The 18,622-nt window shown below is 42.9% G+C and overlaps 3 protein-coding genes across 8 annotated transcripts in view; all 3 read right to left on the reverse strand.

Moving 5' to 3' along the window:
* Positions 1 to 758: 758 nt before the first annotated feature.
* rpz (rapunzel) lies at positions 759 to 9,317 on the reverse strand. 3 transcript variants are annotated; one of them, XM_077574877.1, is made up of 5 exons: positions 8,892 to 9,317; positions 7,666 to 7,745; positions 5,584 to 5,669; positions 4,383 to 4,861; positions 759 to 3,730 (listed from the first exon to the last, which is right to left on the reverse strand). In XM_077574877.1, the coding sequence occupies exons 4-5, from the start codon at positions 4,857 to 4,859 to the stop codon at positions 3,524 to 3,526; spliced, it is 684 nt and encodes a 227-aa protein (XP_077431003.1). In that variant the 5' UTR covers positions 4,860 to 4,861; positions 5,584 to 5,669; positions 7,666 to 7,745; positions 8,892 to 9,317; the 3' UTR covers positions 759 to 3,523. The 3 variants fall into 3 exon arrangements, with proteins under 3 accessions (XP_077431003.1, XP_077431001.1, XP_077431002.1); XM_077574875.1 differs by lacking the exon at positions 8,892 to 9,317 and having other exon boundaries at positions 4,383 to 4,864; positions 7,666 to 7,783; XM_077574876.1 differs by lacking the exon at positions 8,892 to 9,317 and having other exon boundaries at positions 7,666 to 7,781.
* Positions 9,318 to 10,284: 967 nt separating this feature from the next.
* On the reverse strand, positions 10,285 to 14,171 carry LOC144057382 (uncharacterized). Its single transcript, XM_077574873.1, has 4 exons — positions 13,493 to 14,171; positions 12,978 to 13,193; positions 12,454 to 12,529; positions 10,285 to 11,740 (listed from the first exon to the last, which is right to left on the reverse strand). Exons 1-4 carry the CDS (start codon positions 13,842 to 13,844, stop codon positions 11,335 to 11,337), a joined length of 1,050 nt encoding a protein of 349 aa, XP_077430999.1. The 5' UTR covers positions 13,845 to 14,171; the 3' UTR covers positions 10,285 to 11,334.
* A 477-nt stretch (positions 14,172 to 14,648) lies between these two features.
* Positions 14,649 to 18,622, reverse strand: part of il21r.1 (interleukin 21 receptor, tandem duplicate 1) — a 32,690-nt gene continuing 28,716 nt past the window's right edge. For all 4 annotated transcript variants that reach the window (XM_077574870.1, XM_077574872.1, XM_077574869.1 and 1 more), the window contains 4 exons: positions 18,388 to 18,580; positions 17,839 to 17,917; positions 16,464 to 16,557; positions 14,649 to 15,463 (listed from right to left, as the gene is read on the reverse strand). In XM_077574870.1, the coding sequence (XP_077430996.1) occupies positions 14,891 to 15,463; positions 16,464 to 16,557; positions 17,839 to 17,917; positions 18,388 to 18,580 (939 nt within the window). In that variant the 3' untranslated portion in view covers positions 14,649 to 14,890. The remainder of the gene's footprint in view (positions 15,464 to 16,463; positions 16,558 to 17,838; positions 17,918 to 18,387; positions 18,581 to 18,622) is intronic.

The raw sequence follows: 18,622 nt of genomic DNA on the forward strand, positions 1-18,622 counted from the left end.
CTAGAGTGCTGAAAATTCATGATGCAATTTTAATGACAACGAACATGCGGTTTTTTGTTGTTGCTACTGACGTACATCTGAATTCATACGAAATCATAATGTAAATCCGTGGGGATCGCCCACTGATCGGTATATATATGACTGGATAGCCGTTAGGCCAAGACTTTTGAAGCCACGGGGCCGCCATATTGCTCCTCCCAAGAAACGTTTCTCGCCGAACCATCCTATACATTTACAGTATCCAAATTGGAAAACATTTGATACAGGACTTCGTAGAAACAGCATGATTTGTGATGTTTTCAATTTGTTCAACATAAACAAGAAAACTTCAATGTTTTACAACTCTCCTTAAATACATGTATAAGCATGTTTACAGGAGGAAACTTGTATATTTTTTCATGAAAGAATTATACCTGTAATTGAACAAAATATGCTGCTAAATCTAATATTGGGGTCTAAGGAACTGAGCGGTAAAAGAAAAAAAATATATATATTTATATAAAAATAGTGACCACCCCACCAACCAGTTCACAGCAAGGAGGCGGTAGAAGACAAAATGGTCAATCCAAACGGAGCATTTCCGCCTTCGTTTCGGCTGCAGGTGTCCCTAATCAAGTGTCCAGTAAGTGGCAGGTATACAAAATGAGTTAAAAAAAAAATCATATATATATATATATATATATATATATATAGACCCAAATGTGTTTGCTGTGATTCCTAAAAACGTGCAAAAATAAAAACAGCCAACATGACAGGCGTTCAGTATACACCCTTTATTTATTCATTTTATACTGCATAACATGTTTATAACATAGTAACAAATGAGAGGATGTGTCACAATATAGTAAAAAAAAAAAGAGAGAGAGAGAGAATACAAACATTGAGGCACTGCTGGCTGCAAAAAAAGGAAAGAAAAGAAAAGAAAAAGTATATCCCCCAAAAAATATCGACCTTAAGTGGCCGCTGTTTTGCTGTTGGGATAAAGTGCGCGTACAACACAAAGTGACCAACTCGACATGAGCTTCAATACCCGTTTTCAAAGTCATTCTAAAATAAAATGTGGAACAAAGCGCTTCCTATATATATATATATATATATATATATATATATATATATATATATATATATATATATATATATATATATATATATATATATATATATATATATATATATATATATATATATGTAGTGTTTGTGCAACTCTAAGCATCATGAAAGCGCGTGAAACCACTTTTAGTGTTCATGTAAGAGCTTGTGATGATGACATCACATAAAAAATTGCTTTTTTGGGGGATCACTGAATTTCAGAACAAAAAAACCCTCCCAAAAAACAAATATAGGTCCATCAAGGTGACACTGAAAACAAGTAGACAATAACCAAGACAAAAATCTCACTTAAGAACTAAAGAATTGCAGTTATATAAATCATCTATTTTGTAAGATGCAGTTTTTTCTAAAAAAAAAATAATAATAATAATAATAATAAAGAGTTGCCATGTGGAAGGAAAAAATAAAAAATTTAGGTCATAATTTCACAAAGAAAACAAAGAGGATTGACGAAAAATATTACAAGAGAAAATTGTCTTTTTTTATTTAAAGTTGCAATTTTTGGCAAAAAGAAAACATGTATTGGTACAACTATTTATTTTTTATATTAGAGCTGTAATTCAACAAGAATTTCATTATCTGAATTTTACATAGCTGCAGTAAAAATACATTTAAAAAAAGCAATTTGAAAGCGTTTCCATAAGGAAAAAAGGCAATTATGAGGGGATTTTTTTTTCTTAACAAAAATGAACGACATATCCCAAATGTTTAAAAAAAAAAATTCCATTTTAAGAGTCATTATTTTCAAAAACAAAAAGGGAATTTAAGTAAATGGAGAAAAACTGCAATCCTACAAGAAAAGACCATTTGAGTCAAACCGGTGATGATGTCACAGAAGATCATTTTGAAAAATGTTTTTTATGCTTTAGTATAAGAAGATTGTTTACTGAACCAACATTGTAAAAATTACAATGTTGACTTGCTGTAAATTGAGAATTCTGTCTGAAATTCACACCAGGTAACATTTTTTCTTGTAACATGACTTTGTTTTGATGTAATTCTCTTTTTATCCCGTTTGGATTCTCCCCCGCAACCTGCCGACGTCCTTATGGCGCATTTTGCTGGACCGTTAAGCGATCCCACAGGAGCGAGCCGGCGCTTATTGCGCAACGTCATTGCTTACAGGCGCTCGTCCAAAAATGAGAATATCCTCAAAAAGTTGAATCCTTTCCATAATGCCATTCACAAAGTCAAACTTTCGTCCATTATTTGGGTGTGGCGGCCCTCATTTTCCTCTTGATGGAAGTGCGTTGCAAGAGGAAAACGCGGGTCGCCACACCCAAAAACAAAGAGCTGACAGCAAGCATCGAGGAGGCATCGAGGAGGCATCGAGGAGGCATCGAGGAGGCATCGAGGGCTTCCAGGGAATCCAATCAACTATTGGAGATTGACATATTTTGAAAAAAAAAAAACCATCCTTCCATCCATATTTAAGTTTTTCCACGCAAAACACTGGGAAGTATGCATGGTGATTTTGTCAATATTATTCTAATTTTTGGACATCTTTTTGTGGGTATTATGAGCTAGAAGCCCAAATAATGTAGAAATAAACAAATTGATGAAAGTTGGACTTTTTGAATGGAATTACGAAAATGATTCAACTTTTTGAGGACGTTCTCATTTTATGACAAGCACGTGAACTTCCGTCGGCTTTTCATGCAACCGAACTTGTAACAAAGAGCGTGAAGCAGTTGCGTGGGCGTGCGGTCCCGCAGTTAAGAAGAAGAAGAAGACGTGCATTGAATTGACAGGAGGCGCCTTTGTGAGACTTGAAGGTCGCCTTCCAAAATGGCTAAAAAGCCAGGGTGGTCCCAGCGTTCTTCTCCAAACAGCGGTGGGCAAACTCAAGACGCTCCAGGGCCGCGTCTAACTTTTCAAATGGAAACATTTACTGATCATGAAAAAAAATTGATTTTTTTCTTCTTCCTGGTTTGGTGCGAACGTGTGTGGTTGCTGAACATGAACTTGAAAGATCCGTCAAAATGCTCGCAAATGGTTGGCAGTCAATGAGTCGATTCTAAATCGTATAAAAGCCGATGTCTGCATTTTGCTTATGTTATTTCGTTACAATAAATCGCTGAATGAAAAATCTGAAAGAAAAAACCCCAATAAGCACTTTGATGAAGGAATGAATGAATGCAATCAATATTTGAGGAAGTGGGCTGTAGTGCAAGTCAAGTCAAACGTAAAGTTCTGCTTGTGTTTTTGCCCGCCGCTGTGCTCGAAGCGAGTGATGGCAAAACGAAGCGTCATGAACCACTCGACATATTTTTTTACTCCTCTAGATGGTGCTCTTGGCTTAATTGATTACATTTGCACTGCAGCTTTAAAAATATGGCAAGTGGTTCATGATGCTTGATGAACACCGACGATGACGATGATGATGGTGAAGATGCACGTGTGCGCACCCGGTTCAGCGGCACATGCGCAGCGCCTGCTGCATCCGGTCCTGCACGTTCTCCATCTTCTCGGCCCACTCCTCGCTCAGGCTGGCGTCGTCGTCGCCGATGACGGCGGCGTTGCCCATCAGGGCGATCAGGCCGATGCAGAACAAGTAGGTGAGGCGCGTGCACAGGCGCTCCAGGGTGCGACGGTCGCCGCCCGAGTGCTTCAGGAACACCTCCAAACAACAAAAACACACCTTGAAAACCACAATCGCGATTAGCGAGGAGTCTCATGACAATTCAGGCGGATCCGTTGATAAGCTGCGACATTTTTACGCCATCAAAAGCGGCGCAACCACGTCGAGTTAACCTTTTCCTGCTCAAGCTATGGTTTGCGAAATTGCGGTCAGAAAAGAATTTGCCGCACTTTGAATTTGAATCTAATTGAAATCAATTTGAACTATAAAACACAAAGTTCTAAGCGACATTTCGTTGTTCGATTTGCGGTGTCAGCACTTTTCCAACATGGTGCGTCTCTTCTTGGCATTTTAAATGCAAGCTTCTCATTAGGAGGCAAATGCTGCCCTCTGCTGGTCAGACTTGGACACCGGACCCTATTCCACCATAATCTATTTCCCCTTCATTAGGTTGTTTTTTATATTTTTCGACATTTGCAATATTAAATTATTTTTTTTCTCTATTTTTATCATTTTCAATTTTTTTACATGCATTAAATATATGTACATCTTAATTTTTAGTAGATGCTTTTAAACTGGCAGTTTTAAAACTAACGACGACAACTTTAGCACACCATTTCGTCAACTACTCAACGGTAACGATGGCTTATGCAAATGAGCATACAGGAGCGGTCCCGAAGGTGCGACTCACCTCCAGGATGGGTCGGCTGAAGAGTTTGGGTTTTCCCACCACGCCGTCGTAGAGCGTGTGCAGGTTCTGGTCGCCCAGGTCGTCGGCGTAGCTGCGGGCAAAGTCGTCCTTCTTGCGCTCGCTGTGCTCCGGCCGCGCCTCCACCAAGTCCATGAACTTGCGGAACTGGTTCTTGAGGTTCTCCTCCACCGAGGCGTACTGGCTGTCCAGCGTCTCCTTCTGGATGGCCACCAGGGTGTGGCGGTTGTTGCGCGAGAGCTCGTCCAGCGCCCGGTTGACGGAGCGAAACTCGTGCTTGAGCGTGCGGATGTCCTCGTCGTCGATGTGGTGCAGGACCACGCGCATCAGCGCGCCCGCCACGCCGAAGATGGGGTTGACCACGGCCGCCGCCGACGAGATGGTGGCCACGCACTGGAGCACCTTCACCACGCCCTGCTTCAGCTTGGCGTGCTCCTCCACAATCTCCTCTTCCATCATGGCTGCTGGCACACCACGTACACGGCAAATAAACATCGCGTCAACAAATGGAAAACCGATGTGCACATCCAACCGCCCCAAAATGTTTGACTTGGTTTAAGCCACTGCTTCACTAGCCACATAGAAGGCGTCATATGTTGGGAAACTTCGGGCTGGGCGCTAAAAAACAAAAACGCTATTTTATCTCAGTCATTCAGGACGTTTGCAATTCTAATCGATTTGAATCTAACAAACCCAAAAACCATTTATTTAAAGGTTTCATTCATTCCAAAATAATTCCTGTGCAAAATGTTCAGACAACAATAATGTATCCTGATTCAAAATCAGTTTTCATATAAACTTAACATTCATCGTTTGCACTTAAACGCCACATTGAAGTAGTTGGCAGCTATTGGAAACTCAAACAATTTGGATGCACTTTTTTCCTCCTCAATTTGCTGACGTATTCCATCGGGACTCTGTATTGGCACATCCTCAAAATCAAGTGACTCGGACAGTTAAAGTGTTTGGATTTTTTTTTTTGCATTTTTGCGGTGTTGACCGTCAAGATGTCAGCTGCTGTTTGCATGTTGTTTTATGACAACAGCTGTCAGCGCAGCTGACAGACAAGCAGCACAAACGCAAGACAAACATCGGCTGACGCTAGCCGAGCGTGGCTAAGCGATGGCCTCGGCAACGTCACAACAATTGACACGCGGGATTCCCCGACAACACAGATGCTTACACGATGAAATATTTTCTTTTTTTTCTTCCTCCTTTCCTGGAACTCCCACTGGAACAAAACGGCCTCGGGTCCAGACGGGCACCGTGCTGCGACGACACACAAGCCACCGTTAAAACAAAAAGCACAAATTGAGTGAACCAGCATGTAGAAACATTTTGGCTTTCCGGTGAAGAAAGAGTTAAGCACGAGCCTCTGCCGTTGGGCTGCAGCGCTGTTCTTATTTTCAGCACCAGGCGAGCGCACGTCTACGGGCCGGCACGAAAGCTCCTCGTGGGTCGAGCTGAGCAAACGGAAGCCGCCGCTTTTCTTACGCAACGCCTTCATGAATGCGCCGCTAACAGTTTAAAGGCTGGATCACGCCACAGAAGCCTGCAGGGTGTGCGCGCGTTACCGCACATGTCCACCAGAGGGGAGCAAAAGTGCCACCACTCACTCTCGATTTCAGCACCACAACTAGTGGACTGAAAGCACATGTGGACACTTTACAAATTGAAATGGAGACATTCTATTGAAGAAATTGTTTACATTGTTCTTTTTATCAGTTATCTTGACATCATAACTAAAGTTTAATAGTGGCATTTATGTGAACCGTTCTCTTGTTTACACAGACGAGGCGGCGGTTGTGGCCCGGTCCAGTGACGCAACTCAAGACGGCCGCCATTTAAGACCATTTGATGCAAAGGAAGAGCGCAGAAGCCAAAATGACCGCCATTTAATGTTGTTTGACACAAATGAGGTAAGCAGAGTTCCAAACGACAGAAAGGAGGCAAACATAACTCAAGACGATCATTTAAGACCATTTTGATGCCAAGATAGTGAGACAAAAATAAAACAGAAGAGAATTACAAAGTTAAAAAAAAAAATTAAATACAGTGACTTTTTGAAAGATGTGGGTTCTTTTTTTTGGGGGGGGGTATTAATTGATTTTGGTGGTGAGGGGGAGCACTAACTAGCTCAAATTGCATATCAATAATGAAAAATGGGGGCTATATTTAAGACCCTACGACAGAGTAAATTCAAATAAAATATTGAAAATCTCATTTAAGACTGACGCTGAGGCGGCAAGCAGAACTCAAGCCATTTAAGAGTTCATTTTTAATTAAAAGCCGGAAATAAGCAACGTGAGCAGAATTCAAGATTGCCAGCATTTAAAGAGAGGTGCCACAAATTAAAAATTTGTTCATTCTATCGGTTCTGTGTGTAGTTTTCGATGAAATTGGTAGTCTTAAATGCATAAATTAGGCATACTGGTTAAATTAAATGGCCACAAAACATAAATGTCATCCTTTAATTGACTTGAAAGGAGATTAGCAGCTGCGTTTCTCACCATAACACATAGGAAAAATGTAACATCTCATCTGCTTTCATTTCATTGACATATTTGCTAAATACATAAATTAACATATTTACAGTTAAAACACAGCAGAAGTTCTTAAAGCTGGCTTGTCTCAACAAGGAACAAGGAAGTGAGCAGCAGCATCCTGACGTCACCTGTTACCAGTTTGACAGCCATCTTGAACGCTCTTTAAATAAGCATAGCAACAAGCTAAGCTAATTTAAAAAAAAAACTCACTTTTCACCGTTAAAGTTCATCATTTATACTTCAATTGACATTTGTCTTCCATATTAACATTTATGAAGCGGGTTTGCTGTCAGTCAGGTGAAAACTTGAGCACCATTGAGGCATTTGAGCCAAGCAAGCGCACACCCTTCAGGCTCCTCAAGTTCAAATAACGACGACGACTGACGCCAAAATACAACAATAGAAAGTCTTCCGGACGAGTTGAGTGTTTGTGGATGTTCAAATGAGCCAAACATCCGCAGTGGTAAAGAATAGAGAGGCCCATGTCCCGGGTGAGGTTCCTTCCTGCCTGCTTGCTTTGGCTCCCCCTAGCCGCGCCTCCATGTTTGCTTCTTAGCGCACAGCCGTGGCCTACAGAGCCGCTTGAAAATGCGGCAAAGACGCCAAATTGCCCCTGAAAACGGGTCCTTCTCGGCCTCTACGCGGACTACACTCTCTCCACTTGGGACCCCAAGCAATATTGGCCACCATTGGCCACGGAGAAGCTGCTTCTTGCTTACCTTTTAGTGGCTGATTTCCACCTTGGAGCGCCTGTCCGACGGCCCAACCTCGACTGGCTCCGTCTTCTTCCCAGCAAGCCCTGCAAAATGGACACGTCCATGTACGTTCACCGTGTAGGGGTGAGCACATTGGGATAAAGCATCATTTAAGGGCCTACAGAAGTCACCAAACGCGCAAAATGCTTCTTTGGAGCCAGATGGAGACATTCTTCCAAATACCACTTGAAAACGCCACGTTAAATGTCTGGAATATTAAAAGCATCCCATCACGTTAACAGTCATCTCCCCCTTTGTTTGGAACATATTGTGGTCCATCCCACATTCAAATAGTCGAAACTAAACCTGGATTGTCAGTCTGCGCGCAGCCGAACTCCAAAAAGAAGACATTTGAGCGCCTTGTCAAACCCCGCGGCATCTTTCAGACACTAACAAACACTCCATTCATGATATTTATAAGTCAGAGAGACACTTTGGCATTTCAAAACTGATTTGCGACAACTTCCAAGCCAGTAAAAGTCCACAGAAATGAGCAGAAAGACGTGGAAGGGAAGAAACGTCTCCAAAGGTGCACAGGTGCACCCTGAAGCCAACGGGACTATTCCATTGGCTCCAAGTGAGTACAGAAACTAAAATTCCAACACGTTATAAAAAAAAATACCCTAAATGTACAAGTTTTTCCGTGAAAAAGGCAAATTCCGCTGGACAAATGGATTTTGAGTCCGTTTTGCCGCACAGTCCTTCAAGAAGCGCACCAACGAGACGCACACGCCACTGGGAGTAGAAACACGCGCGACTTGACTTCTTGAAGCCTTCCAAATGTTCCAATAAACGTGGAAAAAAGGCATTAGTGCTGCTTGCGAAGCATTTAACTGCCTCACAGGCGAATAATGTGACACAATTGAGCCTTTTATCGCCCCCCAGTCAGCCGGCTATGGCTGCGCGCGCATGCAACTGCAGCTGCTCGTTCGCCTTCTCATTCTTTGTTCGGCGGCCGCTCGACAAAGATCAACATAAATCTCGTGCTGCAAAAGCTCCACATTCGAAGAGACTCCAGTAGCAGTTGGAGCTGTTTTGCCCCAAAACAAACGCTTCTCGGGCCCTCTTGTGTATGTCAATCAGATGCGCCGCTTTAATTCGCACAGGCGCAAATTGCGGCGTCCCTGGAAAAGCAAACAAATTAACAAACAAACAAGCTAAGCATTCGCTTCGTATTTGCGTGTTCAGACCTAAGAGGTTGGATTTAGGTTGAAAATAAAGACCCCTGCATCGCCACCTCCTCCTTCACTGCGACTGCGCTCTGACAAAGAGGGAGCGCGCCTGGTCGGTTGAGCAGCTGTCGAGGAGATCCGGTTGCAAGTGCGAGGACACCAAACAGCAAACAGGCCAACAGCAGCAGTTATGGGCAACGGCAGATCAGCTGCCTGCTGCGTGCACGCCTCGTTTTGGCAACAGTTTGCTTTTGTTGTGTCAAGTCTGCTGCATCTGCACTATACGGCTTAATTTTGCCTTGTACACTCCATTTAGCATCACAGGACTGAAATATGGCTACACATTGTCTATAGTATCCACGCAATCGTGATAAACTCGAGAGGTTGTGCTATTGTGAGCACACCACGCGCTCCTCTTTCTGGACGGCCCATTTGGGCGGAATCGCAGGTGTTTCCCATTCATTCATTCATGCCACTCTCATATTGGTTTGCAAAGTAGCTCATCTATTGGTTGTTGGCTACGTCACGTCACACAAAGACTGAAAGACTTGAATATTTCGATGTACTACAAATGTTATAGCCTACCAATTATTTATATATTTTGCACTGACTGCTTACCTTGGTTTCCAAAGTTGTCACAGTAATTTAATGCCAAGAGTAGCAAAACAGAATTAATACACGAATATATGCCTGTACAAAATAAATAAAAAAAAAACAGGACATTTAAAGAGGAATAAAACAGTCACAAAATATTACTTGTAACGGCAACAAAGCATGATGGGAAAGCCTCCTACGATGACCGTTACTGTCATCAAGTTAGCGTCAGTCAGCTAAGTAGTGCACCAGAAGTGGTGTGAATAGCTTTCAAAATAAGAGGTACTAACAGGAAGTAATGTTAGCCTCTAGCTATGCATCGAATTGATTTATTTTTAAATAATGTATAATGCACAATATAGAGTAATTTACTATTCACGATCAAATATGTTCTGAGAAATGGGCTTTAAATTGTTTTATTTTCAATTCTGATTTTGTAATGTATACTAGCTTACATTTTACTGTATTCATTGTCAAATTTATTTTAAAGAGCTTTACAATGTATTTGTTTTATGCACGTGATTAAACTGGTAAACTGATGTGTACAATTTTTTTTTTTAGGGGGATATGTGCATCAGTGTAGTGCATAATACAGTTTTTTGCTTTCTATGATTAATACATGATCAAATTTCAGAGAAAGGAGCTTGGAATTTATTTTTGAACTATCTTCTTGTGTCTGCATTAAAACAAATAGAATGTCATTTGGTCTGTAAATAACACTAATAAACGTACAAAGAAAAAAATACGCCTTTTTGTGTTTTTTTTTTCCCAATATTTGAAATGTAAACCATGTAAAGAAAATGTTCAAGAAACAAAATAAAATGAATGGAATTACATTTATTAAACACATTAATGACAATTGCAGAAAATGAACAGATGTCTTCTTAAAATACTGCAGGTCAGCATGTGCGCCTCAGATGCGGGGATCGGGTGCAGTTTTTCGTTCAGAAATAGAAGACTGTTATCACCAACATCTTAATCTTCGGCTGTCTTTTTTTTGTTTTTTTAATCTTAGATTGAAAGAGGATATATTATGGGAAATTGACTTCATAATGTGAATGCCACCAAAACAAAGATATTGAACTCCAGATGTAATTACAGATACTGGACGATAGGGGCGCCACAGTGGCTGCATTTGAGAAGGGATGAAGACTGAAGAACATTAAAATGTTTGTACAGTAAATAGTCGATGATTTCAGGCTGTGTTGGGAATTACACCCCAGGTCATAACAGATCGTGTCCTCAATGTATTGTAATCGGCTCACTTTTTTTTGCACAAGTATTTTACCAAGTTTCTTTCTTTGGTGCTATATTTGATGAGACCTGCTGCAGTCATTTCTGGAACATTCTGAGAGGGAGGAAACAACAAACCTCATTAAAAAGATTTCCATTCACACTTCCTGCAGATGCAAGTAAGGAAAGAAAAGTGGAGAAACTGCATTCTGGTTTATCACCACCGAGTCACAGTAGATGTGAAAGTCGTTTTTCTCATTTTGTTTGAATGTTAATGCTATTTAAAAAAAGAAGAAGAAGAAAAAAAACATTATGTGTGCTATTTTCTCATTAAAAACATGTCAAAATGTTTTGTGTTTTTTTTGGGAATGGATTAATGGCATTTCCATTCATTTCAATGGCAAAAGTTGATTTGAGGGAAGAGTGATATTCGCCGTTGGAAACTGTGGTGGTGGAGGTGATGATGTACACTTCTGATTGGGCTGTATATGCAAAAAAAAAGGAGAAGAAGTTAAACTATAATTTTTTTTAATGTTTCTTTGTGGCCCGGTAGCATCCGCGGCCCAGTGGTTGTGGACAAGTGGCGTAGAAATTGAGTGAACGATTCCCAACACAGCCTCCGTATTCTTTATCATCAACTACACAAAATTCCCTCCAGTCCTCCTCTATCATCTCCCGACGGCTCGGGGTGGCGATACGGCGGGGGTCCATTCTGGTGGTGCTGGTGCGCCATTTTCCTGGCGTAGTACCTTCTGGAGGAGGCTCGCCACGCCTCCCTCTGCTGGGCCTGCGAGTCGTGAGGCAAGGCGGAAACGGGCGTCCGCTTCCTGTTGCCGCTGGCCAAAGGGCCGCAGGGCGACGACGGGTAATGGGAGGTCGGCGGCACATGTTGGAAGTGGGCGGAGTGCGACGGGGGTCCGGCCTGCTGGCGTGCCACCTTGCGGGCGTAGTAGCGTCGGGAGGCGGCTCGCCACGCCGCACGCTTTTGCTGCTGGGCCTCCTCAGGCAGCTCCGCCGTGCGGACTCGCTTCTTCTTGTTCCTGAGGACGACGACATGACCGGCCATCGATTAGTAATGTCTGCCGCTGTGCCACAACGCCGCTTCTTGTAGATTTTACACGCTTAAGTTGGATTTGTTTTGCTGATATCTGTACAACGGGAAAGTGAGGCAATGTGCCTTAAAACCTCTGCAAAATTGGCGTATTCGAGCCACATGAGAAGTTCTGGCATTTGATTTTTTCCTGTCATTAAAAATAAGCAATAACTTTAATTCTTCTTCTTTCAAAATGCTCCTAAAATAGTCTGCAATACAATCAAGTAAAACATATTGTTAGCCTAATCGCATAGATGACAAAGTCATGAACATTTTTTAGAATTTTTTAGAGGGGGGAAATAATGCAAGTACTTCATATTGATTTTGGAACAGTAAATAAAAAAATATCTTGAGCAATTACAACGAGATTGTATGCAGCGTTCCCATGCCATATTTCAGTTCATTGTTTGTGCTTCCGCTATGGAGCTGAATTTTTTTTTACTAAGGGATTGTTTTTTCATAAGTTGAACATTTTGTTTACAAGTTTACTTGTCAATTGTTTTATGAATCAGTTTTACTGTAAACTGTGAGTGACAGGCTGCATGCCGCCTGTTTCGATGCTACCTCTGAAAATGGAAACTTTGTTTCCCTGATTCCGTCTTTGCGACGGAATGGACTTTACAGGCACTTTTTTAGGCTGTAACGATTGCAGGTTTTAACCTCAGATGCTCCGCCTCCGCGACATGCGCCAGTCCTTCCGCTTCGTCGCAGGTCACCCCTTCTCTGAACTCCGTTTCTTGTAACAAAAAAAACACAAAAAAACAAGACATCAAAAGAAATTAGCACCAGGTGCAAACAATGCTAGATAAAATCAATCAACTATACCATATAGAGGTACCCAATATAGTCATTAGGTAGAAGGAAATGATGATTTTGAACGCAACAACTGCGTTTTTAATTAACTTAGTCGACCACAACATTTTAAACTGTTTAAAAACAAAACAAAAACAACGGAATGGTCATTTATGTAACATGGGTTCATGATTGTGTACGTGCTAGATGCATGGTGTTGATACTTTAAGATGTTTTGTTTTAAAGGCTTTGCTGCCACCTTGTGGCATCTATAAGCAATTAAAAACCCCTTTTTGAGAGGACTGTCAACATTTTCGTGTCTCGGGCCGATCCCTCGCGAGTCGTTGGGGTTAACTGTAGTTCATGCAATAACAATCACTAGACGGCGTTACCTGCATCCCAACAAGAACTTCCGGTTTGCTCCTGCTGCTCCCGCAAGCTCTCCTCGCTCAGTTCCCATTTGACAAGGACGGCATCCACGTTGCACGGCTCCTCTTTGACGGTGACGCTGCCCGCTTCCGAAGTGCCAGCAGGGTCCGCTTGGCTGCGGGGAGGCGAGGGGAGTGCCAGGGAGGGGATGTGGGACGGAGGGCTGTCAAACAGACCCACTGTGGACGAACGATACAGCAGGATTAAGTCACAAATGTCATCGTAGGGAAGTCTCTAGTCAAGTTGTAGAAACTTGCTCAGTCACAACAAACAGTCGCACATTAGCCACTTTGAACGTCACTATCTGTACTCGTGTTGTTTAACTGTAGAGGGCAACACATGAACAAAATGATTATCACCATTTTTATCCATTATTTTTAGAATCAGGATTATTAATCAGTGATTTAATATCAGGAACCATATCTGTAATTTTACGGGCAGACATTTACATAGATGTACATACTGTCCACTTACGTACAGGAGAAACTGAGTTCACACTGCGGCTGCTGCCCGGCGTCCATCTCGGCGTCCCCCCCGCCGCCGCCGCCGCCGCCGTCGTCCCTGTGCTCCCCGGAGTCCGTGGACCGGTCAGGGGTCCCGCGGTCGAGCAACGTGCACGAGGCGCATCCGCTGCGGCGCAGCGCGTGCATCTCCCGCTGCAGCCTTGCGATCTCTTTGTCCCTGTCGGCCACCATCCGCTGGTACTCGCGACTGCGGCCGCTGTTGACGCCGTACAGCACGTTGACCACGGAATCTATCGCCAGCCGGATGGCGTTCTCCACCACCAGAGCCTCATCCGGCCGCAGGCTGGCGTTTTGACACAAATTCATCGTCGGTTTGCTTTGGGGGCGTGGTTTGTTTGGGGAAAAGCGCTAGCGGATAACAGCTAGCTAGCAATATGAGGACGCTACCTTGCGGACAGAGCGGACGTTCGCGCTAAAAGTCACATTTAACTCGCCACACCGACGCTCGTCATCGACGGGAAAACATCAAAGATTGATTAGTTCAACGCACACGCGTGAAATCGTTTCACAACACCACCTTTTCGTCCACGTTCGCTTGCCTTCTGCTACTATCTGTTGTATTGTTGACACTTGCTTGATCGGTTGTCAACTAGGCGCGGCGTCGGTGGCCGGGCACCACAGCGCCACCAGGAGGCCCGGGTGAGTGGTGGGTGAGCGAAAGGAACGTCAACGATGACGACACGTGATTTTATGTCAGGATATAGAATTAAAGAATCAAGAATAAAACTTGATTTAAGGGCAAAATAAAAAAAGGCCCTGGGATGTTTTTTATCGAAAGGAGAAAATAATTATGAACTTAAAAACAAATAAGGTATTGTGATTTGAATTCAATCATTGATAAAAAAAATAATTAAAAACGCACCTTAATTTCTGATTAAGAAAATATTAAATACATTAAACAACTATTTCGATTTGGGGGGTAGAGCACAGATTCGTATTTCCAATGCTGACTAGGCTGAGTGAGCTTCCAACAGCATACATACAGTATAAAACAGAGCAAAACAAAGTAATTATGAAAACAAACAAGGGAATCTGATGTTTTGTTTAAGTGACAAAATAAATAAATAAACGGCATTCTGCTGTTTGGATTGAAGCAACAAAATTAAACAATTTAACAAAATAAAAAATGTGCCATTGGCCCTTTTATTTAATTAAAAAAAATACATTTTAAAAAAATCATAAAAGAAAAAAAGACTGATTGTTTGGATTAAACATAGAAAAAAACATGTACAAAAAAACCCAATCCACCCCCCAAAAAAAATCACCAGAAAGCTAAAGTTATTTTCTAGTAAACGATGAAAAATATATTTGATATTCTGCAGTACAGCTAAAATCCATGAAAAGATAACAGTTCAAACAAGTGGACTGTTCACTGTAGAACATTTCTGGAGTCTTCCGGCATCACTACCCATCATCATCTGCTTGACGTAGTTGGAGCGCGAGGTTAGCGGCTCGGCTAGGAAATCTCCAGCGGGCTCTCGCGAGCCGGAGTGGGACGGGCTGGCGCACTCCACGAAACCGCTGTCGACCGTATCCAAGTCCACGCGGGGGTAGCCGTCGTCCGATTGCTGGTTGGAGGCCAGCGAGGCTCGCTCCGCCTCTTGCAGCCAATCGTTGAATAGCCGCTCTTCGTCTTGCCCGCCCACTTCCGCCTCCTCCACATCAGAGTCCAGCAGCTCCCTGCAGTTTGGACCAGACACTTCCTGCCCGTCCTCTTCGCACACGATCACCGTGTGAATGGACACGTGTCGCAATTGTGACAGCGGGGTGGAAATGAGGAGGAGGCGGCCCGCGGCTGGCGCCTCATCATCCCCTTCGGATCCGGCTTTGTGGAAATGGAGCTGCTTTTTGGTGGCGTTGGCCATCTCCTCCAGCGAGGTGTTCCCCAACAAGTCGTGCTCGCTGAACACGGGCTTCACCCACTCCTGAGACCAACATTTGCAGGATGCGAAAGAGACGTTTCATGGAAGTATTAATCCTCGAATACCTCATCAAAACTGAAAGTCATCATACTCATAAGACAAGACTATCAAACAGAACCGGCCCATCAGGGTGTCCAACCAGCCCTTGGGAAAGAAAAGCAATCGCAATTTTTGAATAAAATGAACCACAGTTGCTCATTTTGTCCAGCGGAGGGCAGTACCGTACTGATGATCACTTACTACTTAAAGGGCAATTCACACCCAACATTTTCTATTAGCATTTTCTATGCAATTCTATGTGCATCCACTAGTCTAAAAATGATATCTGATTCGTATTGCATTTGTGGAATAAGAATGAAGCAGATTAATTGATCTGTTTTCATCCCTCTCAGGGGCTGACATTTTATCCACCACTGCCCTCTGCTGTCAACTGAAATTGAGGTCAAAGTGCATTGCAAAAGTCACATGACCTAAAAAAAACTAACAAACATACAGTTGAGCTAATAGACTGTAAAATGTTCATGAGGATTTGCAATCAAGCACAATGGAGTTGTATGTACGTAGACTGGAAATGTTTGCGGTGAAAAAAATGGAAGATGGAAGGTACTTTGAGGGAGAGATTCTGCGTCAACCTTTTTTTTGTAGTCGACTTATCCACGTTCGTCAACTTACTTTCCCAGCACTAGTTGAAGCATTTTGTCTTTGATACAGCTTTTGTATTAGATTGTCCAGGTGTACCCGATGTGGTCACATTTTGGAGTGACAACATTTGTCTTGGTCATTTTTCTTTCGACATGAAACACAAACATCAACCCACGGCTCATCATCACGAAAAACAAAACAAAAAACCTGCAGGCCCCTCGCATGCAAAATATTCACACCAGCTACGCGGGCCCCTCGGTGTGACTTTGAGGGAAACTCCCAGGCAGCGAGCAGGTGCAGGAAGTCCCCCCTTGCGTAACGCCGCCTGCTGGCCGCCAGTGGCAGCTGCGCACCCTCTCACCTTGAAGTGGCCTCCGTAGTCAAGGTAGAGCGGCTTGAAGAAATCATGCGGCGTGGGCACGTACGTGCTCAGCTGGAATCTTTTCAGCAAGAACCTGACAAGAATCCAAAGCACGTCAATGTGTAGTTTGCAGCTGGACCTCGTGGACACACTCATGTATGGGCTAACTGCAACACAAGTTGGGCACGCTCATTTGCATACGTCAAATTGTGTGTTTAAAAAATAATTCATTATCAATTTGAAAGGGTGTCATTTCAAATTCATGTAGTTTTGTCTTACTAGAATAAAGTGTAATTGCACATCCATTACAGTAGGTGGCAGTGGCACTTCCATTATAGACGATTGGTACTATTTCGGAGAGTTGGATGGGGCATGAAATATTTTTTCTTCTTGGGGGTGGGGTGGGCAGAACAAAAACTGACTAAGAAGCACTGATTTAAAAGCAATACAAATAAACTGGACTTAACTTGAAATAGGTCAAATTGTTGAAATTAGCATTAGTCTTTATCTAATGATTTACAATACATTCATTCACCAATTATATAATAAATGTAACAATCATTTAAAATATGCAAACTAAATTCATAAAAATATTCATTTTTTTTGCGTGAGTTATAACTCATCAACAATAACTGAAAAACAAACAAACAAAAGAAAAAAAGGAACATTGTTAACCCTCGTGAGGATGAGTGATTCAGATAATGGATGGATGGATGTGTAGGGGAAAAATATAAACTAAGAATATGCAAATGAGGGTATGAGTATGAGGGGGTCATCTGCATGCAAAACTATTTTTTAGTCGCTAAATTTTTCATCAAAATTTACAATAAATTCCAGACATTTTCAACAGCGCTTCTCCTGTTGAAGGTCGCGGGATGCCGGACCAATCCCAGCTAATCCTGAAACCAACCATTGATGCGCGCCGTCAAGTCAGCCAAGTGTCCCGCTACATCCTTATTCATCTACAATACATGGATGAACCAGTGATCCAAACAGATAAAAGTATGTTATTGATATTTGTTTGAGCTGTGTTTTTTTTTTGTCAAGTTCTCTATAAATTAATTTGAGCTTGTTTCACATTTGCAGAGTTGCGACCCGTGACTTCCTGTCAAGTGCAGCGTGCTCGCCGTCTGAACGCTGTGTGTGCGCGCGCGTGTGCTTTCTCGCGCTGCGGGAGGCCTTGCCAGGAAAGGGTAAAGGCGAAGCGGTGAGAAGAAATATCATCATCGTCATCCGCCGTGTACGGGAAGTGAGTCGGCGGCGGCGTTGATGATTCATGCCGCGTCCGAATTGGCTTTCACTTTGCTGTCGTCTTTTCAACTGTCTGTGAAATCAAGTCAATGGAGGAAATCGCTCGGTTTGCGTCAGTACTCACGCTTTTCGAGAGCAAGCCAGCAGCAGCCCGGCGACGGGGATGAGGACGGCCAGGAGGATGTAGAGCCAAAATGCTTTCACTGGCGCACACAAGAAAATCATCAGTCACGTCTTATGTTCCAAACAAACTGTTTTTATTTTGCGTGCTTACTGTACGCTGGGACAAGCCAACATGCTACTGTGACAAAAAAAAAAAAAATATATATAATACAGTGTATTTGTTGATGAAATGTCCAAAATTTCAAATAAAATAAAATGTTCTTATACGTACACACATGAGATGGTAAAAGACAAAAAATAAATAAATACAAAGCATCAATTAAAGCAGAGAAAAGGACAGGCTGTGTTGGACCAATTCTGCCAAATAACTTTGTTCTCTCCGCTACCAAAAATATCAGAAAAAGGACAGAGAGAGTCGGCAGGAACACAGTCAGACGTGACTTCTTGCTGGAATTGAGTGACTTCTCTGCTCTGTGTTCCATAAAGAAATATATTATATATCGATCCCATTTGCCGACGTACACAAGGATCTTCCTGCCTTCTCGCTTACCTGCGACGTCTGCAGATTTTGTGGGCGTGTTTGTCCACTTGACGGCCGAACTCCACTCGCTCCACGGGCCCTGAGACGGATTAGTGGGGCACAACTTGGCCCGCACAGCCGCGCTACACTTGGCGCGGGGCGGCAGGTCCTTGCGGCCCACCACGAGGAACCGCTCGTCCACGGAGAAGGAACGCGCTGGATCCTGACGCAGGCAAAACACATCTCAAAAATCCAAGAAGAGACA

The sequence above is a fragment of the Vanacampus margaritifer genome, chromosome 9 (assembly GCF_051991255.1).
Source record: "Vanacampus margaritifer isolate UIUO_Vmar chromosome 9, RoL_Vmar_1.0, whole genome shotgun sequence".
Lineage (NCBI taxonomy): Eukaryota > Metazoa > Chordata > Actinopteri > Syngnathiformes > Syngnathidae > Vanacampus > Vanacampus margaritifer.